At 38.8% G+C, this 24353-nt stretch overlaps 2 protein-coding genes and 2 long non-coding RNA genes across 4 annotated transcripts in view; 3 read left to right on the forward strand and 1 right to left on the reverse strand.

Moving 5' to 3' along the window:
* The window catches only part of LOC141355283 (uncharacterized), a gene marked incomplete at its 5' end in the record, with an annotated part of 99900 nt that extends 94623 nt beyond the window's left edge, over positions 1-5277 (forward strand). Inside the window, 4 exons of the mRNA XM_073860085.1 lie at positions 3245-3306; positions 4575-4885; positions 4999-5120; positions 5212-5277. Of these exons, the coding sequence (XP_073716186.1) occupies positions 3245-3306; positions 4575-4885; positions 4999-5120; positions 5212-5277 (561 nt within the window). The remainder of the gene's footprint in view (positions 1-3244; positions 3307-4574; positions 4886-4998; positions 5121-5211) is intronic.
* Positions 5278-7188: 1911 nt separating this feature from the next.
* Positions 7189-8893, reverse strand: LOC141353296 (uncharacterized). The gene is made up of 3 exons (XR_012360323.1): positions 8332-8893; positions 8130-8202; positions 7189-7723 (listed from the first exon to the last, which is right to left on the reverse strand). It is a non-coding gene; the product is annotated as an uncharacterized lncRNA (long non-coding RNA).
* Positions 8894-11163: 2270 nt separating this feature from the next.
* Positions 11164-13514, forward strand: LOC141355299 (uncharacterized). Its single transcript, XM_073860086.1, has 10 exons — positions 11164-11167; positions 11276-11342; positions 11442-11596; positions 11697-11818; positions 11906-11967; positions 12128-12228; positions 12374-12401; positions 12817-12995; positions 13158-13279; positions 13449-13514. Exons 1-10 carry the CDS (start codon positions 11164-11166, stop codon positions 13512-13514), a joined length of 906 nt encoding a protein of 301 aa, XP_073716187.1.
* A 91-nt stretch (positions 13515-13605) lies between these two features.
* On the forward strand, positions 13606-14533 carry LOC141353299 (uncharacterized). Its single transcript, XR_012360327.1, has 3 exons — positions 13606-13709; positions 13877-14034; positions 14254-14533. It is a non-coding gene; the product is annotated as an uncharacterized lncRNA (long non-coding RNA).
* Positions 14534-24353: the final 9820 nt, after the last annotated feature.

The following is a 24353-nucleotide window of genomic DNA, read 5'->3' on the forward strand; positions in this document are numbered from 1 at the left end:
GTTGCGCCAACAACCGAAACTCTTGCTCCAACTACCTCAAATGTGGCTCCAACAACCACAACTGTTGCTCCAATGACCACAACTGTTGCTCCAACGCCCACAACTAAAGCTCCAACAACCACCACTAAAGCTCCATCAACCACAACTGTTACGCCAACAACCGAAACTCTTGCTCCAACAACCACAATTGTTGCTCCAACAACCACAATTCTTGCTCCAACAACCACAACTATTGCGCCAACAACCACAACTGTTGCTCCAACAACCACCACTAAAGCTCCATCAACCACAACTGTTACGCCAACAACAACAACTGTGGCTCCAACAACCACAATTGTTGCTCCAACAACCACATTTCTTGCTCCAACAACCACAACTGTTGCTCCAACGACCACAACTGTTGCAACTACGACCACAGCTGTGCCTCCAATGACCACAACTGTTGCTCCAACGACCACAACTATTGGTCCAACGACCACAACTGTTGCTCCAACTACCACAACTGTTGCTCCAACGACCACAACTGTTGCTTCAACGACCACAACTGTTGCTCCAACGACCACAACTGTAGCTCCAACGACCACAACTGTTTCTCAAACGACCACAACTGTTGCTCCAAAGACCACAAATGTTGCTCCAACGACCACAACTGTTGCTCCAAAGACCACAAATGTTGCTCCAACGACCACAACTGTTTCTCAAACGACCACAACTGTTGCTCCAAAGACCACAACTGTTGCTCCAACGACCACAACTGTGGCTCCAACAACCACAACTAAAGTTCCAACAACCACATTTGTTTTGCCAACAACTGTGGCTGCAACAACCACAACTGTTTCTCCAACCACCAAAACTGTGGCTCCAACAATCACATCTGTTGCTCCCACAACCACCAATAAAGCTCTAACAACCACAACTGTAGCTCCAACTACCACAACTGTTGCTTCAACAACAACAACTGTTGCTCAAACGACCACAACTGTGGCTCCAACAACCAGAACTAAAGCTCTAACATCCATAACTGTGCATCCAACGACCACAATTGTTGCACCAACAACCACTACTCTGTCTCCAACTACCACAGCTGTGGATGCAACAACCACAACTGTTGCTCCAACGACCACAACTGTTGCTCCAACAACCACCACTAAAGCTCCAAAGACCACAACTGTTGCTCCAACGACCACAACTGTTGCTCCAACGCCCACAACTGTTGCTCCAACGACCACAACTGTGGCTCCAACGACCACAAATGCTGCTCCAACGACCACAACTGTGGCTCCAACGACCACAAATGTTGCGACAACAACCGAAACTCTTGCTCCAACTACCACAAATGTCGCTCCAACAACCACAACTTTTTCTCCAACAACCAAAACTGTTGCTCCAACAATCACATATGTTGCTCCCACAACCACCAATAAAGCTCTAACAACCACAACTGTAGCTCCAACCACCACAACCGTTCCTCCAACAACAACAACTGTTGCTCCAACGACCACAACTGTGGCTCCAACAACCACCACTAAAGCTCTAACAACCGTAACTGTGCATCCAACGACAACAATTGTTGCACCAACAACAACATCTCTGTCTCCAACTACCACAGCTGTGGATGCAACAACCACAACTGTTGCTTCAACGACCACAACTGTGGCTCCAACAACCACCACTAAAACTCCAACGGCCACAACTGTTGCTCCAACGACCACAACTGTTGCTCCAACGCCCACAACTGTTGCTCCAACGACCACAACTGTGGCTCCAACAACCACAACTAAAGCTCCAACAACCACAACTGTGGCTCCAACGACCACAAATGTTGCGCCAACAACCGAAACTCTTGCTCCAACTACCACAAATGTCGCTCCAACAACCACCACTAAAGCTCCATCAACCACAACTGTTACGCCAACAACAACAACTGTGGCTCCAACAACCACAATTGTTGCTCCAACAACCACATCTCTTGCTCCAACAACCACAATTGTTGCTCCAACGACCACAACTGTTGCAACTACGACCACAACTGTGCCTCCAACGACAACTACTGTTGGTCCAACAACCACAACTATTGGTCCAACGACCACAACTGTTGCTCCAACTACCACAACTGTTTCTCAAACGACCACAACTGTTGCTCCAAAGACCACAAATGTTGCTCCAACGACCACAAATGTTGCTCCAATGACCACAACTGTTGCGTCAACAACCACCACTAAAGTTCCAACAACCACAACTGTTACGCCAACAACTGTGGCTGCAACAACCACAACTGTTTCTCCAACCACCAAAACTGTGGCTCCAACAATCACATCTGTTGCTCCCACAACCACCAATAAAGCTCTAACAACCACAACTGTAGCTCCAACTACCACAACTGTTGCTTCAACAACAACAACTGTTGCTCCAACGACCACAACTGTGGCTCCAACAACCAGAACTAAAGCTCTAACATCCATAACTGTGCATCCAACGACCACAATTGTTGCACCAACAATCACAACTCTGTCTCCAACTACCACAGCTGTGGATGCAACAACCACAACTGTTGCACCAACAACCACAACTGTGGCTCCAACGATCACAACTGTTGCTCCAACGCCCACAACTGTTGCTCCAACGACCACAACTGTGGCTCCAACGACCACAAATGTTGCACCAACAACCGAAACTCTTGCTCCAACTACCACAAATGTGGCTCCAACAACCACAACTGTTGCTCCAACAACCACAACTGTCGCTCCAACAACCACCACTAAAGCTCCATCAACCACAACTGTTATGCCAACAACAACAACTGTGGCTCCAACAACCACAACTATTGGTCCAACGACCACAACAGTTGCTCCAACTCCCAGAACTGTTGCTCCAACGACCACAACAGTTGCTCCAATGACCACAACTGTTGCTCAAACGACCACAACTGTTGCTCAAACCACCACAACTGTTGCTGCAACGTCCACAACTGTTTCTCCAACAACCACAACAGTTGCTCCAATGACCACAACACTTGCTCCAACAACCACAACACTTGCTCCATCAACCACTACTGTTGTTCCAACTACCACAACACTTGATCCAACAACCACAAATATTGGTCCAATGACCACAATACTTACTCCAACGACCACAACTGTTGTTCCAACAACTACAACTGTTGCTCCAATGACCACAACTCTTGCTCCAACAACCACAACTGTTTCTCCAACGACTACAACTGTTCTTTCAAAAACCACAACAGTTCCTCCAACAACCACAACAGTTCCTCAAACAACCAAAACTGTTGGCCCAACAACTACCACAGTTGGTTCAGCAACCACAACTCTAGCTCCAACGACCACCACAGTTCCTCTAATGACCACAACAGTTGCTCAAACAACCACAACTGCTGGTCCATTGACCACAACTGCTGCTCAAACAACCTCAACTGTTGCTCCAACAACCACAACTCTTGGTCCAATGACCACAACAGTTGCTCAGACAACAATGGTTGCTTCAACTACCACAACTGTTGCTCCAACTACCACAACAGTTCCTCCAACAAGCACAGCTTATGCTCAAACGACCACATTTATTGGTCTAACAACCACAACTGTTGCTCAAACGACCACATCTGTTGCTCCAACTACCACAACAGTTCCTCCAACAACTATCAGAGTTGGTCAAACAACCACAACCGTTGCTGCAAAGAAAACAACTGCTGCTCAAATAACCACCACAGATCCTCCAATGACCACAATAGTTACTCAAAAAACTACAACCGTTGGTCCAACAACCACAACTGCTGCTCAAAAGACAACAACTGTTGGTCCAACAACCACAACTGTTGCTCCACCAACCACTACTGTTGCTCCAACTACCACAACAGTTGCTCCAACAACCACAACACTTGCTCCAACAACCACAACACTTGCTCCAATGACCACAACTGTAGCTCCAACGAACACCAAATTTCCTTCAACGACCCTAAAAGTTGGTCCAACCACCAGAACAGTTGCTCCAACGACCAGAAAAGTTGCTCCAATGACCAGAACAGTTGCTCCAACAACCACTACAGTTGCTCCAACAACCACCATAGTTTTTCCAAAAACCGTCTCTGCATCAGACACAACCTTTGGTCAAACAACAAAAATTCTTTCTTCCTTATCTACAGCTACAGCACCAACCAAACCAAACACAACTGTTGCTTCTTTCAGCACAACTGTTTCTGCAACAGGCACAACGTTTAGTGAAACATCAACAATTATTAATTCACCAACAGCTTCAGCACCAACCACAACAACACTTTCTACAAACACAACTGTTTCTCCAACCAGCACAATTGTTGCTCCAACCGACACAACTGTCTATACAACAAACACAACCTTTGATGAATTATTAACAATTCTTCCTTCATCAAATACTGCTGCAGCCACAAGCACAACAACACTTCAAACAAACACAACTGTTGCTCCAGCCAGCACATCTGTCTTTGCAACAGGCACAACCCATGGTCAAAAAACAACAATTCTTACTTCATCAAATACAGCTACAACACCAACCACAACAAACACAACTGTTGGTCCTTTTAGCACCACTGTCTCTAAAACTGGCACAACTATTGGTCAAACATCAACAACTCTTGCTTTATCAACTACAGCTACAGCACCAACTACAACAGTTCTAACCGAACGAAGTGTTGCTCCCACAACTGCAACTACGGTGTTCACACCCAAAACACCTGTTAAACCAGGTTCAGCAGAATTGATAAGCAAACTGCTGGTCAACTCTTCATCTCCAGTCCCCAGTAAAGCTTTGGTGCTCAGTGCTATCAACATTCTGCTGGAATCCAGAGTTTCACAACTGAAAGAAACAGTCAAGCTGGTGAATGTCAGCTATGAAAGTAAGTCTTGTCATTTTCAGTTAAAAAGCTATCTTTAAACAGTTTAAACGTTTCAACCCGCAATAGATGACAAGCTTTAGGGAAATGTAAATTGAATATATCTTTCCAAACAGAAATCTCCGACACCTCTTATGCAGTCTTCTTTACATTTACCTTGAGTAACATCAGCATGCCAGAAGACCCAGATCTTAGAAACAACACTTACAAGCAAGTGCAGAACATGATCAACGATGCGGTAAGCATATATAAAAATACACAGTGAAAGAGTTTGGATGCAGTGCAAATCTTCTCCAGAGTTTGATGGATGATTTGTTACTCCTCTGCAGCTGAACACTCTTCTCAGTGATCCAAGCAGTGTAAAGTTTGAACCCAACTCCTCCACCTTCACGTAAGATTTAAACTGACTTCTGTCTCTGAAATATACTTATGCTTTTAGTCATATTAAATGCATAATGACATTTTGGGATATTAAAACAGCTCCTGAATTCTTTTTTTTTTTGCCTAAAAAGAACTGTTTAACACTCTTTAAACTGAAGTATATTTCAAGTGTATTTTCTGCTCTTCGCTTAGGAGCACATCAGACCAAATCCAAGGCAATATGGATTACATCTTCCAAGAGGGAAATAAGATACAACCTGTCAGCTTCCTAAATGAGCTCCGTAAACTGATGGGTATGTTCATATTGGTGACCTTCAGGCATCCTAAACCAAAGTTTGGAACATGAAAAAATGTACAGTACGTCTGTTGGATATTAATTTGATTTTATTGTTTCCATCTGACTTGACAGGTCTAACCATTACAACAATGTTTCCCCTGACAACAAAAAGCATACCTGTGCTGTCTTCTCTGCAACTGTGAGTGTAGATGATACCTTACCAAATTTGCTTAGTCTTGTGGTCTTTATTTAAATCTAAGAGGCTGTTTACACTTGGTATTAACATCTGTTTTTGTCGATCGGATCACAAGTGGGCAACGTTAATGCCACGTGTAAACGGTGTTGAAAAAGTTTTGAGATCGTCCACTTTCAACCACTTTCAGAGGTAGTTGAAAACACTTTCGATCGGATTGCTTTTGTAGTGTAAACGCATATGTGGTTGAATGTGTTCGAACAGCCACACGAGACTGCCTGCTCTCTGCCCATTTATCTAATCTGAGGTACTGAACACAATGGGCACTTTTACATGCACCCTAATAATGCGATTATAATGGTATTTTGGCAATATTGTGATTATACTTTACCTCATGTAAACACAATACTTCAATAAAAATAATGCGATTAAGCTCATAATCGCATTAAAAGAGGTGGTGTACACTGTTTTTAATCGCAGTATGTGTCCATGTAAACGCTTTAATCGCATTTATACCGCACTAACTGAAGTGCCCGTGTGTTTTAGTCACGCACCTTAAGCACAAATTCGTTTTAAACTTGACATTAGGAAGTTTTACCTGATCTCTGCCAACACGACTCGCTGTCAGCAGTTTGCCTTCATTAAGAAACAGCTCAAATAACACGACAGCAGCGTATAAAACCCTTAAGGGAAATTAAAAGGATAATTATAACATTAAATATATTAGTGACCACATCGATAACTTTATGCTAATTTGCTCAACGCGCAATATTTCTTGTAATAATAACTTGTTTGCAATTGTTTACATGTCACTGAATATGGAAATATGCTGTTCTTGTTGCCTTTACACAGCAGGAAACCAGCAGATGTCCTCAACTCGCTGCGTTTCACGTAACTACACAATGAATGTAGTAGTTTGTGTAATAATATCTTACTGGCATAGTCAGTGTGGTAGAAAAAAAGCATTAAGTAGTGAATTTCACAGCAACTGCATCAGCATTGAATACACTGTAAAAAATAATATGCCCCATCTACTCAATAAAATTGTGGCAACAGATTACAAGCAATATCATTAATTACATTCAACAAATCAAAATTGATTTAGATTTACTCTATAAACTCCTTAATATTTACATATTCAAAAAGCCAAACTGCAATTTTCAATTAAAATTTTTATTAAAATTTAAACAAAAATATTGGGTATACTAGACAAAGATCTAGCACTATACAATAAAAAATATTATGCCATATCTACTCAATAAAAGTGTGGCAACAGATTACAAGCAATATCATTAATTAAATTCAACAAATAAAAATTGTGTTAGAATCACTCCATAAACTCTTTAATAGTAACCCATTCAAAAAGGTAATCTGCAATTTGGAATTAGAAATTAATTTAAATTTAAACAAAATATTGGGTATACAGGACAAAGACCTAACAATATACAATAAATACTATTCAATTATACTATTTTAATTTAACATCATCCATTAATATTTTTATTAGTAATGAGTATTATATCTGATTTCAGAATGACAGACAAAGATAAATCAATTCTTATTTTATTGCAGTCAAAAGAACAGGAAAGCATCTCATTTTAATGATGTATTTGTAACAGTGTAAACTTCAAAAAGTATTTTACAGTCTTTAAAGAAAACCGTCCACATTTCCCGAAGAAAGGTTCCATGTTTGTGGTCTGTTACATTGATTCACACCCAGAAAATCAGACAGCAGTTTATTCTTACTGTACTGTAATCAGTTCATAAACTTTGAAGAATCCAGCTCCAAGAAAAGTTTCTGAAACACCTGAAAAGATGCATGGGATACTGGAGATTCAATGCATAGATCCAAGGATAAAGCATGCCCTGTAAACACCTTTAAGGCCTCAATAATAATTCCAGCATCCTTTGGGCTTCCACTCCTAGAAGATCCATTCTTTACAATTACAGCCATCACAAGCTGCTCAAGTCCCGCCTCTTCATCTTTATCCTGCAACATTAAACCGCAAATATGTCTTAAAACCTTTATAAATGTATACAGCTTGAATATTGAAATAATCCACACATTAAACTTGTATATTAAAATGTTTTAAAGAAAACTGGATGATATGTGCAATGGAGTTCATCTGAGTTTGTGGCTTATTAGGTATGTTTGAAATGTGCAATAATATTGAAAACTGATAAAAAATTCTCATTGGAATTTCAAATAATATCAAACATTTTTTGAAAAGATATATAATCTATATTTATAATTAGGGCAAATCTTTTCCCTACATTTTTTCTGTCACACGACAGTCACATTATTATTTGTTAACCAAGTTACTCACATGTGTATACACACACATACACTATACAATATAATATGTACAATATATTCATTTAATAATATTCCTCACCTTTTGTTGTGAATAAAGTTCTCCCTGAGCAATGTTTCACGTTGCCTGCAGGAAGCTGCAGTACGTTACAGGCCTTCATGAACACACAATTTAGATAATGGGTCGCGAAATTAATAATAATAATATTGAATGTTCAATTTACATTATATAGAAAGCTTAAACATTTTAAAAAGACAACTTATACATTTAACATCTTACTCACCTTTTGTGGAATTAAATGAATAATGTTATATTTCCCCTCAGTAATGATACTGTACTCGCGGGAAAATTCAACACAGGGCGTCGCAATTGAGCACACAATTAATTTACAGTGAAGAATAGTTTTACATTACCAATTTATTCGAATACTTTGTGGATATAGTTAACACAAAACTAAATAAACCGAAAAAGACCGCAGTAAAGTCACATTTATTTTTATAACACGAACCAAGTGAGCGAGCGAGCAGAATTTGTCATAATAGATACATATATGATACATATCTATGAGAGTTAGTGATAAGAGAACCCACCCATTCAGAGGAACAGTATGATTGGTCAGTTTTTCTGTCACTCAAAATGAGTTGCATCTGGACCACCAATCGCAGCATGCGAATCGACGAATGCATCCTAGATATGCGACCTCCTGGGTCCTAAAGCTGAAGTTACGTCCAAACCCAGTTCATATTAATCCTTATTGTAATTAATATTTACAAATTACAAACAAATTATACAAAGAAACCCTGCTTATAGACTTATAAGACTAAAGAAATTTACCCGAAATGAATTTTATCCACAGTTTAAACACTACATTGACGTCACAGGCAGCGGAGTTTTTCAGCGACACTGGCCGAGGTGAGGCGAAGTTGTCCGGTATATTTACGCGCGGAGCGCCCGCTGATTATCTGGAGCTCCCATCGCCACAAAACTCGAAGGAAATGTTTAAATAGGCGATATCTTTATGAACCTACTGGAGATTCTTGTTTAAAAAACATACATTCTCGACTGAAATGCTTTCAAAACTTTGAATTTTGGCACAATAACAGAAAAATTTCCTAAATCCGTCTGCTCAGCGCTCACGACCTGCAATACAACCCGGAATGGTTTTTGATTTAAAACAGCTGATTAATATTACGTTGGATTTATTCAGTATTCGCTACATGCGCAGATACACAATAAGAATAGCTAAATCCTTCACAAAAACAATAAGTTGTTTTTATTCCAGTCATTTTTAAAAAAATTTAACACAAAAAAAATAACAAACTACATGAAATTAATTTTATTAAATAAAGTTTACATATTCAATTTCATAAAATCTACAAGCCTGCAGAATGACTTTTTACAGTGTACCTGAGATAATTTTATGTTATAGTCCTCAGCAATGAATGAGCTTTTAAGTGCACGTGCACTTCAAGTTCAAATAGATTTGATTGGCTGTCAATGGTTTATCGTTCATCATGTGCCAAAATCGCTATTGTTATAGTTGTTGTGTGAACTCCGCTATTATCTTTATTATCTTTACAGGCACTGTCATAATATTTATGTCTTCCTCACGGCACCGGATAATAAAATACATCCATAACGACATATTTGTCATTTAACGAAAGTAAATTAAAACAGTGGACCATATATGTGAGTTCATCATTTGTGCTCTGCATTGGACTGTGTGTAAATAACTTGAAAATAAAAACTGCATGTACTGTAAACAGGAGTAAAGAGGTTAGCTCCAGTCATGTAAACATCTTACTGCGATTAAGTCCATACTCTGATTATTGGAAATAATCGCATTATTGGTGTACATGTAAACGAGCTCAATGTTTTACGTCTTTTTTTTATTTCTGGCGCAAACACGCGGTTAACAGCGTTATTTTTAGCCATTCATTGATAAAACTAAAGCGGCTGATTTCCGCAGTTTCATTTTGCAAGCATGTGAAAGTTGTGAGATCTTATTTCATCAATTGCGCTGAAACAGCAGAGAAAGCTCTAACATAAACATGTACAAAACACTGTGCAGCATGTTTACTTACAACACAAGCAGCGGACTCCGACATAATATTAGTTTGCGTGCATATAAACTCGTCATTACTCCTGCTCGCATTTTAATGACAACTGAGAGACTCGCCCACAGTCTCGACAGACCACCCCCTCAATGTATTCAGGACAGAAGCGGTCAAAAGTGGACTAAAGAGACAGATTTAAATACCAGGTGTAAACGTGATGTGTCTCTCTCGTCCACTTGTGATCCGCTCGACGAAAACACATCTTAATACCAAGTGTAAACAGCCCCTAAAGCTCTGAACTGTATTAAACGAAAGTGGTGTCCTTTGCAGATCTGTTTCAGTGGAGGTGACGACCAGACTGCTGTTCAACTCCTCATCTCCAGTCCCCAGTGAAGCTCTAGTGCTCAGTGCTATCAAAACTCTCAGGGACTCTAGAGAGTCACAATTCAATGAATTAGTCAAGCTGGTCAATGTCACCTATGAGAGTAAGTGCAATCATTTTCAAGTGATAAGTGGATGGCAAGCTTTGGTGAAATCTAAAATGAGCATATCTTTCCAAACAGGAGTCTCTGACACCACCTATGCAATAATCTCTACATTTTCCCTGAGAAACATCAGCATGCCAAAACACCCAGGGCTTAGAAACAACACTTTCAAGCAAGTGCAGGACATGATCAATGATGTGGTAAGCTTAAAAAAAATTATCCAGTCAAAGAGCTTGGGTCCAGTGCAAATCTTCTTCAAATTTAATGGATTTGGTTTGTTTTCCCCCTGCAGTTGAATACTCTACTGAATGATCCAGACAGTGAGAAGTTTAAACCCAGCTCCTTCAACTTCACGTAAGATTTAAACTCACTTCTGTCTCTGAATTATATTTATGCATAAACATCAAATTTTTTACAATTGTCTTATTTACATGAACGGATGCTATTTTTAAATAACTTTTGTGTTCTGTTTGCAGGAGCACATCAGACCAAATACAGGGCACTATAGATTACACCTTCCAAAAGGGAAATAAGAAACAACCTGTCAGCTTCCTAAATGAGCTTAAAAAACTGATGGGTATGTTCATATTGGTAACCTTCAGCCATCCTAAACAGCAGTGTGGAACATGTTAAAACATGCAGTATTTTTCATAAAATGTATTATTTTTTATTTATGATTTGTCAGGTCTGACCACAACAACAATTTCTCCCCTGACAACAAAAGTCTCCCGTGTGACGGCTTTCCAGCAGCAGTGAGTGTAGATGTTACATTACAGAAAATGCTTGTAATACAATCGTCATGTAAATGTAAAGCCCTGAACTGTATTAAATGAAAGTTGTGCCCTTTACAGAATTGATTCTGCAGTGGTGACGAGCACATTGACGTTCAACTACTTATCTCCAGTCCCCAGTGAAGCTCATGTGCTCCGTGCTATCAAAACTCTCAGGGACTCCAGAGAGTCAAAACTTGATAAATCACTCAAGCTGTTGAATGTGACCTATAACAGTGAGTTTAAGCATTTTCTTTTAAAAGTTCTTACATTACAAATCCTAAATTTATTTACGTACTAAGACAAAATACATTATGAACATTTCTATACAAACAGAAATCTCAGAGACCTCCTATGAGCTCATCTTTGAATTTAATCTGAGTAACATCAGCACCTCAAACAGTCATGTGCGTAAAGGCAACCCTGCCGAGCAAGTTCAGAATGCTATCAATGCTGCGGTAAGCATAAACATCAAGATCAATGGTCAGAAATTACATTGTATTGTAATCTGTTCGTTTTTAACTTATCATTATTTTTATTTATAGCTCAACACTCTTCTGAATGATCCACAAAAAACACCATTTGTTGCTACACTCTCCAACGTCACGTAAGCTTTGAAATTTAATTTTTAATTTAATTTATCATAAAACATTTACCCTGCATTAAACCTCTACAATCATGATACTCCCCATTGCTTTTTACTCAGTTTGTCATGTCTCTGTTCGAGAATAAAGATTAAAGTTCTAACATTCATTTTATTCCATTAGGACAAAAGAACAACAGATTGAGGTTTTCATGAACCATGTCTTTATGGAAACAGATGATATACAACCTGTCAGTTTTCTGAATGAGCTTCGTTCACTAAACAGTATGTCAATTCCAATACAAAAATGTGAAGTTGTCAAGTTGTTTTTTCATAGCATTTCTGTGGATTTTCACAGCTTTTGCTTCTATTTTGTCCTGTTATTTGTTTCCCATGGTGGGATCATTAAAATCATTATTTTGTCTTACAGGCTTAACAACAACTCCAACTCCAACTATGTAAGTGCAAAAAGTTTACTTTGATTACTTAAAGGAATATTCCTTTTTCTTAAAAGAAAAATCCAGATAATTTACTCACCACCATCTCATCCAAAATGTTGATGTCTTTCTTTGTTCAGTTGAGGAGAAATTATGTTTTTTGAGGAAAACATTGCAGGATTTTTCTCATTTTAATGGACTTTAATGGACACCAACACTTAACACTTAACTCAACACGTGACAGTTTTTTTTAACAGAGTTTCAAAGGACTATAAATTATCCCAAACGAGGCATAAGGGTCTTATCTAGCAAAATGATTGTCATTTTTGACAAGAAAAATAAAAAATATGCTCTTCTAAACCACAACTTTTCATTGTTTTTGTTTATTCACTCTCTCAATATTATTTTGATTATTTTCCTTCTTTTTCACTTTCAGACTTGTGAAAGTACTCATTTACATCAAGCTTGTTTTTAAAACAAGAGGCCACATACCAAGCGAGAGCGCTGTTCTACAGGTTGCCAACAAGCTGCTGGACAAACGTCTAAGAAGCAAACGAGACCTGACAGTACAAAAACTCAGTGATCCTGTGAGCTTTGTGAATATCACCTATACAAGTAAGTTTGTGTCACCAGGAAACAATAATTCCATATTACAGCCTTTATACAGAAAACATCTGATTAAATATAAAACATATTTGAAATTCATATATAAATATATACCCTTGGTTTTCAGTAAAGGATTTACAAACACGCTGATATGTGCTTTCTCTTTTCAAGAAATTTCTGATAACTCGTATGCCCTAAAATTTGGATTTGAAATCAGCAATGTTAGAGTGAATGAAAAGGTTGAACTCAGAGACGGCACATACAAGTTAATCCAGGACTCCATAAATAAACTGGTAAGTTTGAAACTATTTGAAACAGTACCAGTTTCCAAAATTAAACAAAACTCAACATTTAATTATACTGAACATAACAAAAACTCTTGAAATATAATTGACTTTTTTTAATACAAATAAAACATAAATATAAGTGTTAATAATAAGTGTTTTTTTCCAACCTGTTCAGCTGAACGAAATCTTAAGTGACCCAACAGCCACTCCATTTGTGTTCAATCAGGCCAATTTTACGTAAGTCGTGACTTCATATTTTAATGAGATGTGAAAGAACAAGTATTATTAATGATGTGATGATGTTTAACAGTGTTAATATTTCATTCCTCCAGGGTTAATTCCACTGTGATTGAGGCTAATGTCGAGTATGTCTTCTCAGAAGATGACTTTAAGTTTCCAAGTCTTTTTCTCCAAGGACTTATCGCTGTTAATTCTGGTATGTTGTTCTGCATTCATTTTTTATATCAAAAATTTTATTATTATTCCACATTTTAAACTTAAAACTGTAAAACTTATTTTAACTAGTAGGTTTTAGCTGAGCGTTTTTATTTTTATTTTATTCTCAATAATGTTACCTTTTTTTTTCAAAACACTGGTTTATAGGCACTATTACCACGTCTGCACCTGCTACAACCACATTCTTCCCCTCTGTGCTGAACACTACTGGTCCAAACAACAGCACTAGTGCAGCGTGGGTTGTGGCTATAATTGTTCCTTGTGCTATAGCCATCATACTTGTACCTTGCTGGATTCTCCTTTGTGTAAGTTTCTTGATGACTGAACATAAAATATGTGATTTTTTCATGAAGGTATTATTAAAAAAAGTAATACAACACAAGGTTCATGTACTGTAATGACTTTAAATTATTTATTTAATTTATAATCTGTTATTATTTTGTGCTTAAAACTTTGTTTTGAATGTTCATTGTTTTGACTGAGAAAGCTTGTCCAATGCGCTCTTTCTTTCTCTCTCTCCTTAGTGTTTGCTTTGTGGTTGCTGTGCAGGAATAAGACGACGTTGGCACAGAAGACGGTCATACAACATACAATACTTCACTCACAACATCTTCTAGTGAACTTGAGAGACACTGAAGAAAATATTATATAATTAAAAATTATGTATTCTTCTGCCATTAATTAGAAACTTTAATATTAATTTATTGATGATTGTTGTTAATGTTGATATTTAAATATACACAATTAATATGTTAAATCAGAGCTACTATACACTATTTATTTTCTTCCTGTATTGCTGGACAGACATGAAGCTTCACAAAATATTACTGAATGTGGTTTATTTTCTAATCTGTATTATCTAATGAAATAAAATTATTTATTTAATACTTAAATGTACAATATTTAAATTAATGTTTAATGAATTAATGTAATGTTTCTTGCTCAAATATCTATTTATTTGATTTCATAAATTTTATTGTAATAGACAAAATTAAACTTATTTATTCTTTATGGACTCTATATTTCTATGTGACATTTCTTGTGCGAAAAATGAAAAAAAAAACTGCAAATCATAAACCACCAACCAATTTAAAGGCGGACATTATTGTTTTAAAAATGACATTGTCAATGCTTTACAACTGCATCGTTAGAAAAATCCCATCAGTTGTTCTCACAATAATATGACTTTCAGATACACATATGGGCATTTCTAGATTTTGATCATCATTAAGGCACACCAAAAAATTTTACTAAACATTTTAAGGTGGGTCTTTTAGGCATTTGATTGGACAATGGAACGTCGGGCGCTTCTCCGCTCTCAGCGCTTCTTCAAAAGCGCGTGCTGCGGCTGGCGGCAAAAACCAAATTTGTAGGGGGCGTGGTAAGGCTTTGGCAATCAGATGGCTAGTAGTAGTCAATCTTTGTTCGGGCCCCGGGGCTCTAGGCCCGCCTAGCCCTATTGTTAATGCGCCCCTGTTTACAGGTTGTCTGGAACGCGTACTCCCAGTTCAAAGTCATGGTTTTGAAGTTTTGTTTTACGGGCTCAAAAACCTGGAACGCAGCATAAATCTCTGACTCTGTTTTTTGTTATCAAAAATAGCAACATTTACATTTTATACAGCAAATATGGAGCGCTGTTTCCAAGACATAAACACTACCAGCACACTTCCTTGTGTGTTATCAAAACCTTGTGCAACCAAGGTACAGTTGAATTATTATTGAGTGCGGTTTACATTCTACAGCTGAGATACTATAAAGCCACACAGACATTAAGGAAAATTCCCGGGAAATGCATCAGGGATTTGTCCGGGATGGTTAGATTTACGATTCATTTACACTGACAATGAATTGCCGGAATCTGCATTTTCGTTCACACAGATACCGTAAATATCCTGGAAGACATGTGACGTGAAATCCTGCACTTGGTAGTTTTTTTCTTTGCAGTGTCTGAAGTGCAGTGTATTTCGGAAAGGTTTTGGTAAGTGGAAAATGCATAGATGAAATTCTAAAGACAAAGTAAAACTCTGTACTTTATGCTATGCACATGAATTCCTCACAGTGAATAAAAGTGGGCCACATTCTGTGGGTTCCTCCTGACATCAACAGCCAATCACGGTTCTGAATCAGAAAAGCACATAGATTCAAACTCATCCTTATCTAAAAGTTATAAAGGTACCTTTTATTCAGACATTCCTCACTCTGAGTCCCCTTGAAAAGAGAGACATTAACAGAATACCTAAGTTCTGAGTCTCCCACCTGTGTGCTAGAGACTGAAACAGAGCACCCAGGGTCTAAGGGCCAATCTCATTTCTCCGTCTTACCCCTTCCCCTTTGTCTTCGTCTTTCCCTTGCCCCTCGAAACTGAGTAAAGGGGAAAGGGGTAAGACAGATCGTTCGTCTAAAAAAACGAGACACCACTTGATTACCGTTTGCGTCACCTTCCCTTGCCGCTAACTGGCTGCTACGTAAACAGACAAGCGTTGACAAACAAAGAAGATGCCATTGTCTCAGGTTGTGGTATCGATTGCCTGAGCAGAGCTCAACAAATAGCGCTTAACTTAGCTGCTAGCTAGCGCCTTAACTAGCAATTCAAAACAAAAACATTACAATTAAAACTGATTGAACATTTTATTAAAAGTATCATAAAACATGAGTGTCATAATATAATCTCAATTAAACTGCAGAAAATAACGTTACTTTCATTTGTGTGACTCCTTGACAGTTTGACGTTCATCAATAAAACATCTTGATGCTGGCTCTCCTGAGATAATGTTTACCCCTCTCTTTCAAGTGTGGTCCTTATCACACTTCATTTCAAGGGCTATGTATCCCTACGCCTTGGCCCTAGCCCTTGATCAAACTGAGAATTGAGACACCACTTTGCCTCACATGAACGCGCAAAACCGAGGTGAAGGGGTAAGGGGAAGGGGTAAGACAGAGAAATGAGACGCACCCTAAATCTCCCCAGAGATTGTAACAGGACAATCCAAAAACACCATCGTGTTAAGTCTTCGGCCATGTGCTGAGACTGAAACGGAGCACACAACTTTTGAGTCTCCCACTGAGAGAGACAATAACAGATCATTGAAAAACCAACCAAGTTTCTGAATCTCTCCTTGAGATTTTACAGCTCTTCATTCAGAGTTTGATAACAGAGACTGAACCAGATCCACCACAAATCTGAATTTCTGGCCTGTGCGTCCAGAGACTAAGTGGGTCACACCACATTCCGAGCTTCTCGTCCAGAAAGGCAATCACAGACGTCTGCAACAAGGTGAAGCACAAAAGAGCAAACCTTCACTTCACACACATCTGTGTGTTTCAGATTGTAAAGCAGGGCTATTCAATTGGCGGGCCACGGGCCAAACCCGGCCCCCAAGGTAATTTGATCTGGCCCTTTATGTAGTCTGTAAAAAAGACATCTCTAGAATAAATTTAGTAAGTTAGATAACGGGCCCTACAGTTACGTGTTGATCCGCGTGCGTCTGTTTCATACAGCATGAGCTGCAGAGCGTGAGTCACGTGACTGGTGCCAGCAGCTGTGTTATGTGTTTATATTCACGCTTTGGTCACAACGCAAGCCTCCCCCGCTCGCGCCCACGTGACCGCGTCTCAAGACGCGGAAGCTGACAATGGTGAGTTAAGAGACCGGACTCTATGGCTGTTCTAACTTGTTGTATTTCCAGCTTAAAATGCTGCCTTTTCCGACAATTGGTGTCTGATATGTCAGCTCAATGATGACTTGCTTATCCACAATGACATTAACATTAGATGTCTTAATAAAGGAAACACAACTCTTTGAAACGATTTTGTGAACTAGAAAGATCTTGCTGTTTCTCCAAAATTCAAAGCAGACAAAGGCTCAAATATTATGCGAGTCATCGTTCTCACACAAGAATGCTCACAGCCCAGCACCTGCACCACTGTATGCGTATTGCGCTGACAACAGGATTTTACTGCTCTTGCGAAATCATATTCTGTCTTAGAAGGTGGCCTAATGTTTGACAATTATTAAGATGGCTGTTGTAGTTTAAATAGGGCTACTGTAATAATTAGCTTTGACAAAAAACAGCATAAAACAAATTATGTTCCATATTATAAACTTTTTTGTTATGTGCACTGAAGTGAGTAAATGAGTTAAATTCTCAATGACTGTGATATGGCTCTTATTTACCTATTTCAATGTAGAATAAAGCTTACTTGGGCATCTAACAATGCACTAATGTTGTTGTATGCCGTTTCAAAATACATGTTTGTAGAAAAAGCCTATTGTACAATGCACTGATTTTGTAGTTATGCAGTTTCAAAATACAACATTAGTATGTTTAAATGTAGGAAAAGGTAGTCATCACCACTGATATATCTCCGGCCCCTCATTTCAGATGCTTTTCAGAAACTGGCCCCAACAACAAACTAATTGAATAGCCCTGTTGTAAAGGATCCTTGTGCAGCGACTACAGGACCGCGTCTGCATGTTCCAGATTGCTAGAATATTCTCTGTGCTTCCCAGAGTTTACCATTTCACAGCACTTTCTGTTTAAGGCTATTGAACTGAACCTGACTCTTTCCCATTTGCAGCAGATGTGCCAGCACGGGACTGCTCATTCGACCGCACAGAGCGTAAATATCACATAACCAATTCTTTTCCTGAAACCTAGACATCAGTGCATTCTGTCAGTACCTATTTACTATAGATGCTTTTCAATATAACATAACTGATTGATATCTTTAATGTTTAGCAGATAATTATTTAATTAAAATAAGGTCCTCATCTTATCAGAAACAAAAAACATGCTGCCATAAATTCAACTCAGTCACTTCTGTTTTCTATTCTTTGCCATGTTTTCTATTCAGTATTTTAGTATCATTTAGTAATGTTTTAAATTAGAGTATTCTTGTTTGTTTTGCTAATAAATTCCATTTTATTATCATGGTGTCCTTGTGTTGATAATACAGTTAAAGATTTCTTCAAGCTGGTTAGAATCTCAAAAAATCCTTCAGATAAATTAGATAACAAACTCCTTCCAATTTACATATTTTCTTTGAATGATTGATTTAGATCATTCTTATTGTTAAAGCAACACTGTGTAGTTTCCATGTAAAAATGACTTACAGCTCCCCCATGTGGTTGAAAAGCGCAACAGTTCCTGGTATCAGACACTCTTCTGCAGGCAGGGGGAGGGGCGGGGCTGTGTGCTCTACCCTCCACCGCAACTTTCAGAGTGTGCTTGTAGCAGCTAGGAGGTTGCTCAGGTTGCAGCAACAGTACAATTTGTCCAGTTAAAAATTGTTCTATCAATGAAATAATTTTAGAGACATTATTAAAAGGTAAAAAAACTACATAGTGTTGCTTTAAAGTGAAATTATTTAGCTGGTGCCCTAAAGTAAATGAGGGAGGGGTCATTTGACAACCTTTAGGGCTCTATCTTACACCTGGCGCAATGTGGCGCAATGCGCGACGCAAGTGTCTTTTGCTAGTTTCCACCCTGCGCAATTATAATTTTCACGTTTAGCGCCACGTTGTTTAAATAGCAAATGCATTTGCACCCCCTTTTGCACCCATTGGCGCTCTGGTCTGAAAACGCGGTGTGTTCAGGCGCATTGTTGGTGCGTTGCTATTTTGAGGCAACTAAAATAGGTGCAATATGTTTTTTGTTATTAAAAGAGCGCATTAGTACTATGCGCCTATAAACGGGACGACAACGCGGGTTTGCTTATCACATACATAAATGCGCAGCAACACAAAAACGCTTTTAAATATGAAAGATTAAAGGATTGAATGTAAAAGATTATTATTGAGTCTCTTGGACATAAATGAAGACAACTTATGAGACATTAGATGGGGCAAAGAGCTGCTTCACCTGTAAATGCTTTGCTTTAAACAAATGCATCTGTTTTTAAATGTTTTTATTAAATGCTAGCTCACAGATTTATTTTATATGATGACTCTGTGAAAATAAAGACGTCTGCACATTTAAATCCTTTTAGAAGCAGGTTTTAATAACCTTTCCAAGCTTTCGGTCAAAAGACCATCTTCAGGGTATATGATGACTCTGTACCTGTGGATATGGTGAGATGAGAAACATGTTTAAGTAACGCTTAAAAAAACTCACGATGCTGTCCAAGTGCTGAAACGTGCGGAGAGCCATTTGTAAATTCATTATCTCCTGTTTGTTACAAAAAAAGTATTTTTAGAGTACAAACCTTTTCTTACATACTTATAAATTATTTTTTTAATGTTATTGGATAGCCATACATTTAAAGCAATTAAAAGCCTACTTTTTTTACTTCCATGACTAAAAAGAAAATGGGTTTAAAAGGTTTTAATAAAAAAATAACAATTTCAATACAAGTGAAAAACAACACAATTATTTAACATTAATCTTAAACTGGGGATCTTCTTCCTCCACTTAGTTTTTCAGTTTACAAAGTTTGTCATCTAAATAGGGATTAAACATAGCGCCAGCGCAACTGGCTTTTAAAGAGGATTCCCGTCGTTAAATTAGCAAAAGTGGATTCGGACACGCCCATTTAGACATTGCGATGTGCACTTTAGACAATGCGCTTAGATGGTTAAAATAGGGCCCCTAGTGTCCTATGTATGGCATACTACCCAATTGCTGCCAATGTAAAAATCACTAAATTACTTCCTGCTTTGCTACTGTTCGGACGCTTTTACTTGCTACGCTTGTGCTTTGCGCTTTTGCTTTTTCGCTTTTATCTTTTGATTCAACTACCAGCAGTTCAGCACAGTGCTCAAACTAAACAATTGGGCTCTCAAACTAAAACTACAAATTCCTGGAACTATATTGATATTTGGAATATTCAACAACTTGGGGTTTCTATCATAGCAGTCTACCAGTCTGCTATTGCCGGCAGCTGACAATCCTAAAACAGGACAACACAGCTGCCCACACTCAAACAGAAGAAAAGAAGAAAAAATGCCTTCTTTTGGATCTCAATCCACCTGCTGCTCAAACTGCCACCGACTTTTACAAAAGATTGCGGTTCTCGAAACAAAGTTACTTGTGGCGCTGCCGACCCTGCCAGAACATACAGCGGAGCTTCATCGTGGTCCTTCTCAACATACGGTTTCTGATGTTAACAAGGAACTTTGCAACATTCTGATGAAACATAAGTCTGTCAGTCGGATTGTCATACATGTGGGAAAGAATGATATTCGGAAAGAGCAGTCTGAGCTCCTTAAGGTGGATTTCAATGAACTTTTTGAAACACTTGCAAGACTGAAAGTTAAATCTTTCATCAGTGGACCTCTCCCAGCCCGGGGAACAAATATGTTTTCTCGGCTACTAAGTTTAAATTCATGGCTGCAAAAAACCTGCACCATGAGAGGACTGAATTACATTGACAATTTCAATATCTTCTGGAGCCAAAGGCAACTTTTTAACACAGATGGTATCCACCCAAACAAACTGGGTGCTAGGTTGCTTAAAGACAATATCTTTTTCTCCATGCATCATCCATCAGCTGAACAGCGGAAATGACCACAGGATTTTACACCTGGCCAACCAGCACCTGGATGGACATTCAGAAGACAAGGATAAAACTCTGCAGTCACAACTACTGTTCACAGACACAGCTCAGGCTGAGCCCTGCCCACAGACCTCGCTACAGCTGGATTGTGAATCAACACCCAAGGACGTTTCTGTTGATAATGACCAGAGGAATGATAACACTCCCTCCCAGCCTTCAGGAACACCAGAATCACAGCTGATGTCGTCACACTCTCTCTTCCTCTCTCCAACATCACCACTTCTGGGCTTTTCAGAGAAAATGGAGAAACTGGTATCTGCTGGAACAAAGCTCTCCCACTCTATTGCTGCGAGTCCCCAAATATCAACCAAGAAACGGCGGGCTCCTCAACCACCAAAGCCTTCGGGCCCAGCCTGCCCTCCCCCTCCATCTGAGAGAGCACTCCGACCTCTGCCTCAACGTCAGGGATCACACCAGCCCTCATCTGCAAACAGCACTGGTAACTGATGTGTGTTGGGTTCCCGCTACGTCAGCAGTAACAATCATAAATATTTTAAGAACAAGCGGGTGCCCGATGTCCCTTTAGCTTTCCCTATCTCTGTCCTGACATGTGATAGAAAGATGAAGGCCGTCTCCAGCCGCACAGCAATTCTATCTAATCTACTGCCTATTATACGTAATTCTGAGATTGATACAGTGCCAAAACCAGTTACTGTTAAGTTAGCACTTCTGAACATCCGTTCACTAAAGAACAAATCCTTTTTAGTTAATGATCTTATCACCACTAACAACTTGGACTTTATGTTTCTAAATGAAACTTGGTTAGATGACAGCTGCAGTGCTACAGTCCTCAATGAATCAGCCCCACCCAACTTTACCTTTATAAATGTCTGTAGAGCTATTAGAAGAGGTGGAGGAATAGTGCTTTATTCAAAGATGCCTTTCAATGCAAGCAAGTGTTACTTGGTGATTACCAGTCTTTTGAATATTTGTGTATTGCTTTAAAAGGTACACCACGCATTCTGTTTACAATTATTTATAGACCTCCCAAATACACCTCAGCATTTGTTGATGAATTCACAGAACTTTTATCAACAATTTCCTCTGAATTTGATTATTTTGTTATTGCTGGAGATTTTAATATTCCTATAGACAATGCAGAAAACAATGCTGCAATTGAACTGTTAAATGTTTTAAACACCTTTGATCTGACCGAGCACGTGCAAGGTCCTACACACAATCGGGGACACACTCTTGATCTGCTCATTAGCAAGGGTCTATACATTTCATCCACTGTAATCAAGGATGAAGCCCTATCTGACCATTTCTGTGTTTAATTTGATTTATTGATCTGTCCTGCCACTGATGCTAGATCTGTCTATGTTAAAAAAAGGTTCATAAATGAGAACACCAGTGAGGCATTTATGAATGCTATATCAATGTTGCCAAACATATCGGCAGACTCTGTTGATGTTCTCCTTGAAAACTTTAACATAAAAGTTAAAGATGCCATTGATGGTATAGCTCCAGTAAAGGTCAAGGTGATCACTGGCAGACGTAAAGCACCCTGGAGAAACACAACAGCAGTACAGCACATGAAAAGAACATGCAGAAAAGCTGAACGTATGTGGCGGAAAACAAAACTTGAAGTACATTATAGCATCTATAAAGACAGTCTTCGTGCTTTCAATGAAGAACTAGGCACAGCTAGACAGACCTTCTTTTCAAACATTATAAACAAAAACATAAACAACACTCGCACTCTTTTTGCTACTGTAGAGAGACTAACAAACCCCCCAAATCAAGTTCCTAGTGAAATGCTCTCTGACAACAAATGCAATGAGTTTGCAACCCTTTTCTCTGAGAAGATCAGTAATATCAGAATGGCGATCAATACGGCCTCATATTGTACTGTGATCAGTCAGATATCATTGCAACAACCTCAGAAATTAGACATTCTCTCAGAATTTGACATAATTGATATAAAAACCTTGGAAGAAACAGTACAACATCTTAAAGCATCAACTAGAAGCCTTGACACACTCCCCACATCTTTTCTCAAAAAGGTACTTAACTGCTTAGAAACTGACCTCTTAAAAATAGTAAATACCTCTCTGATCACAGGCACCTTTCCAGAGTCATTGAAAACAGCAGTTGTTAAGCCTCTCCTAAAAAAGAGTAACCTAGACAAAACCATACTTAGTAACTACAGACCAATCTCAAATCTTCCGTTTATAGGCAAGATCATTGAAAAGGTGGTTTTTAATCAGCTGAACAAATTCTTAAACTCAAATGGCTATCTGGACAATTTTCAATCTGGTTTCCGTCAGCATCACAGCACAGAGACAGTGCTCATAAAGATAATAAATGATATTCGCTTAAACTCTGATTCAGGTAAAATATCAGTGCTGGTGCTACTAGATCTTAGTGCTGCCTTTGACACAGTAGATCACACCATACTCTTACATAGACTGGAAAACTGGGTAGGGCTCTCTGGGATGGTCCTCAAATGGTTCAAAACATACATACAAGGAAGAGGTTACTATGTGAACATAGGTAACCATAAATCTGAGTGGACATCCATGACATGTGGAGTCCCACAGGGTTCAATTCTTGCACCGCTTCTGTTTAATTTGTATATGCTCCCACTTGAAAAAGAACCAAATTGCTTACCACAGCTATGCAGATGACACCCAGATATACTTAGCCCTGTCACCTAATGACTACAGCCCCATTGACTCTCTATGTAAATGCATTGATGAAATTAACTGTTGGATGCGTCAAAACTTCCCCCAGTTAAACAAAGGCAAAACTGAAGTCATTGTATTTGGAAATAAAGATGAAACTCTCAAAGTTAACACATACCTTGACTCTAGGGGTCTAAAGACACAAAATAAAGTCAGAAATCTTGGTGTAATTTTAGAGTCTGACCTTAATTTCAGTAGTCAAGTGAAAGCGATAAGCAAATCAGCTTACTACCATCTCAGAAATATTGCCAGAATTAGCTGTTTTGTATCAAGACAGGACTTAGAGAAACTTGTTCATGCTTTCATCACCAGCAGGGTGGATTACTGCAATGGACTTCTTACGGGGATCCCCAAAAAGACCATTAGACAGCTGCAGCTCATAC

The sequence above is a fragment of the Misgurnus anguillicaudatus genome, chromosome 3 (assembly GCF_027580225.2).
Source record: "Misgurnus anguillicaudatus chromosome 3, ASM2758022v2, whole genome shotgun sequence".
Classification (NCBI taxonomy): Eukaryota; Metazoa; Chordata; class Actinopteri; order Cypriniformes; family Cobitidae; genus Misgurnus; species Misgurnus anguillicaudatus.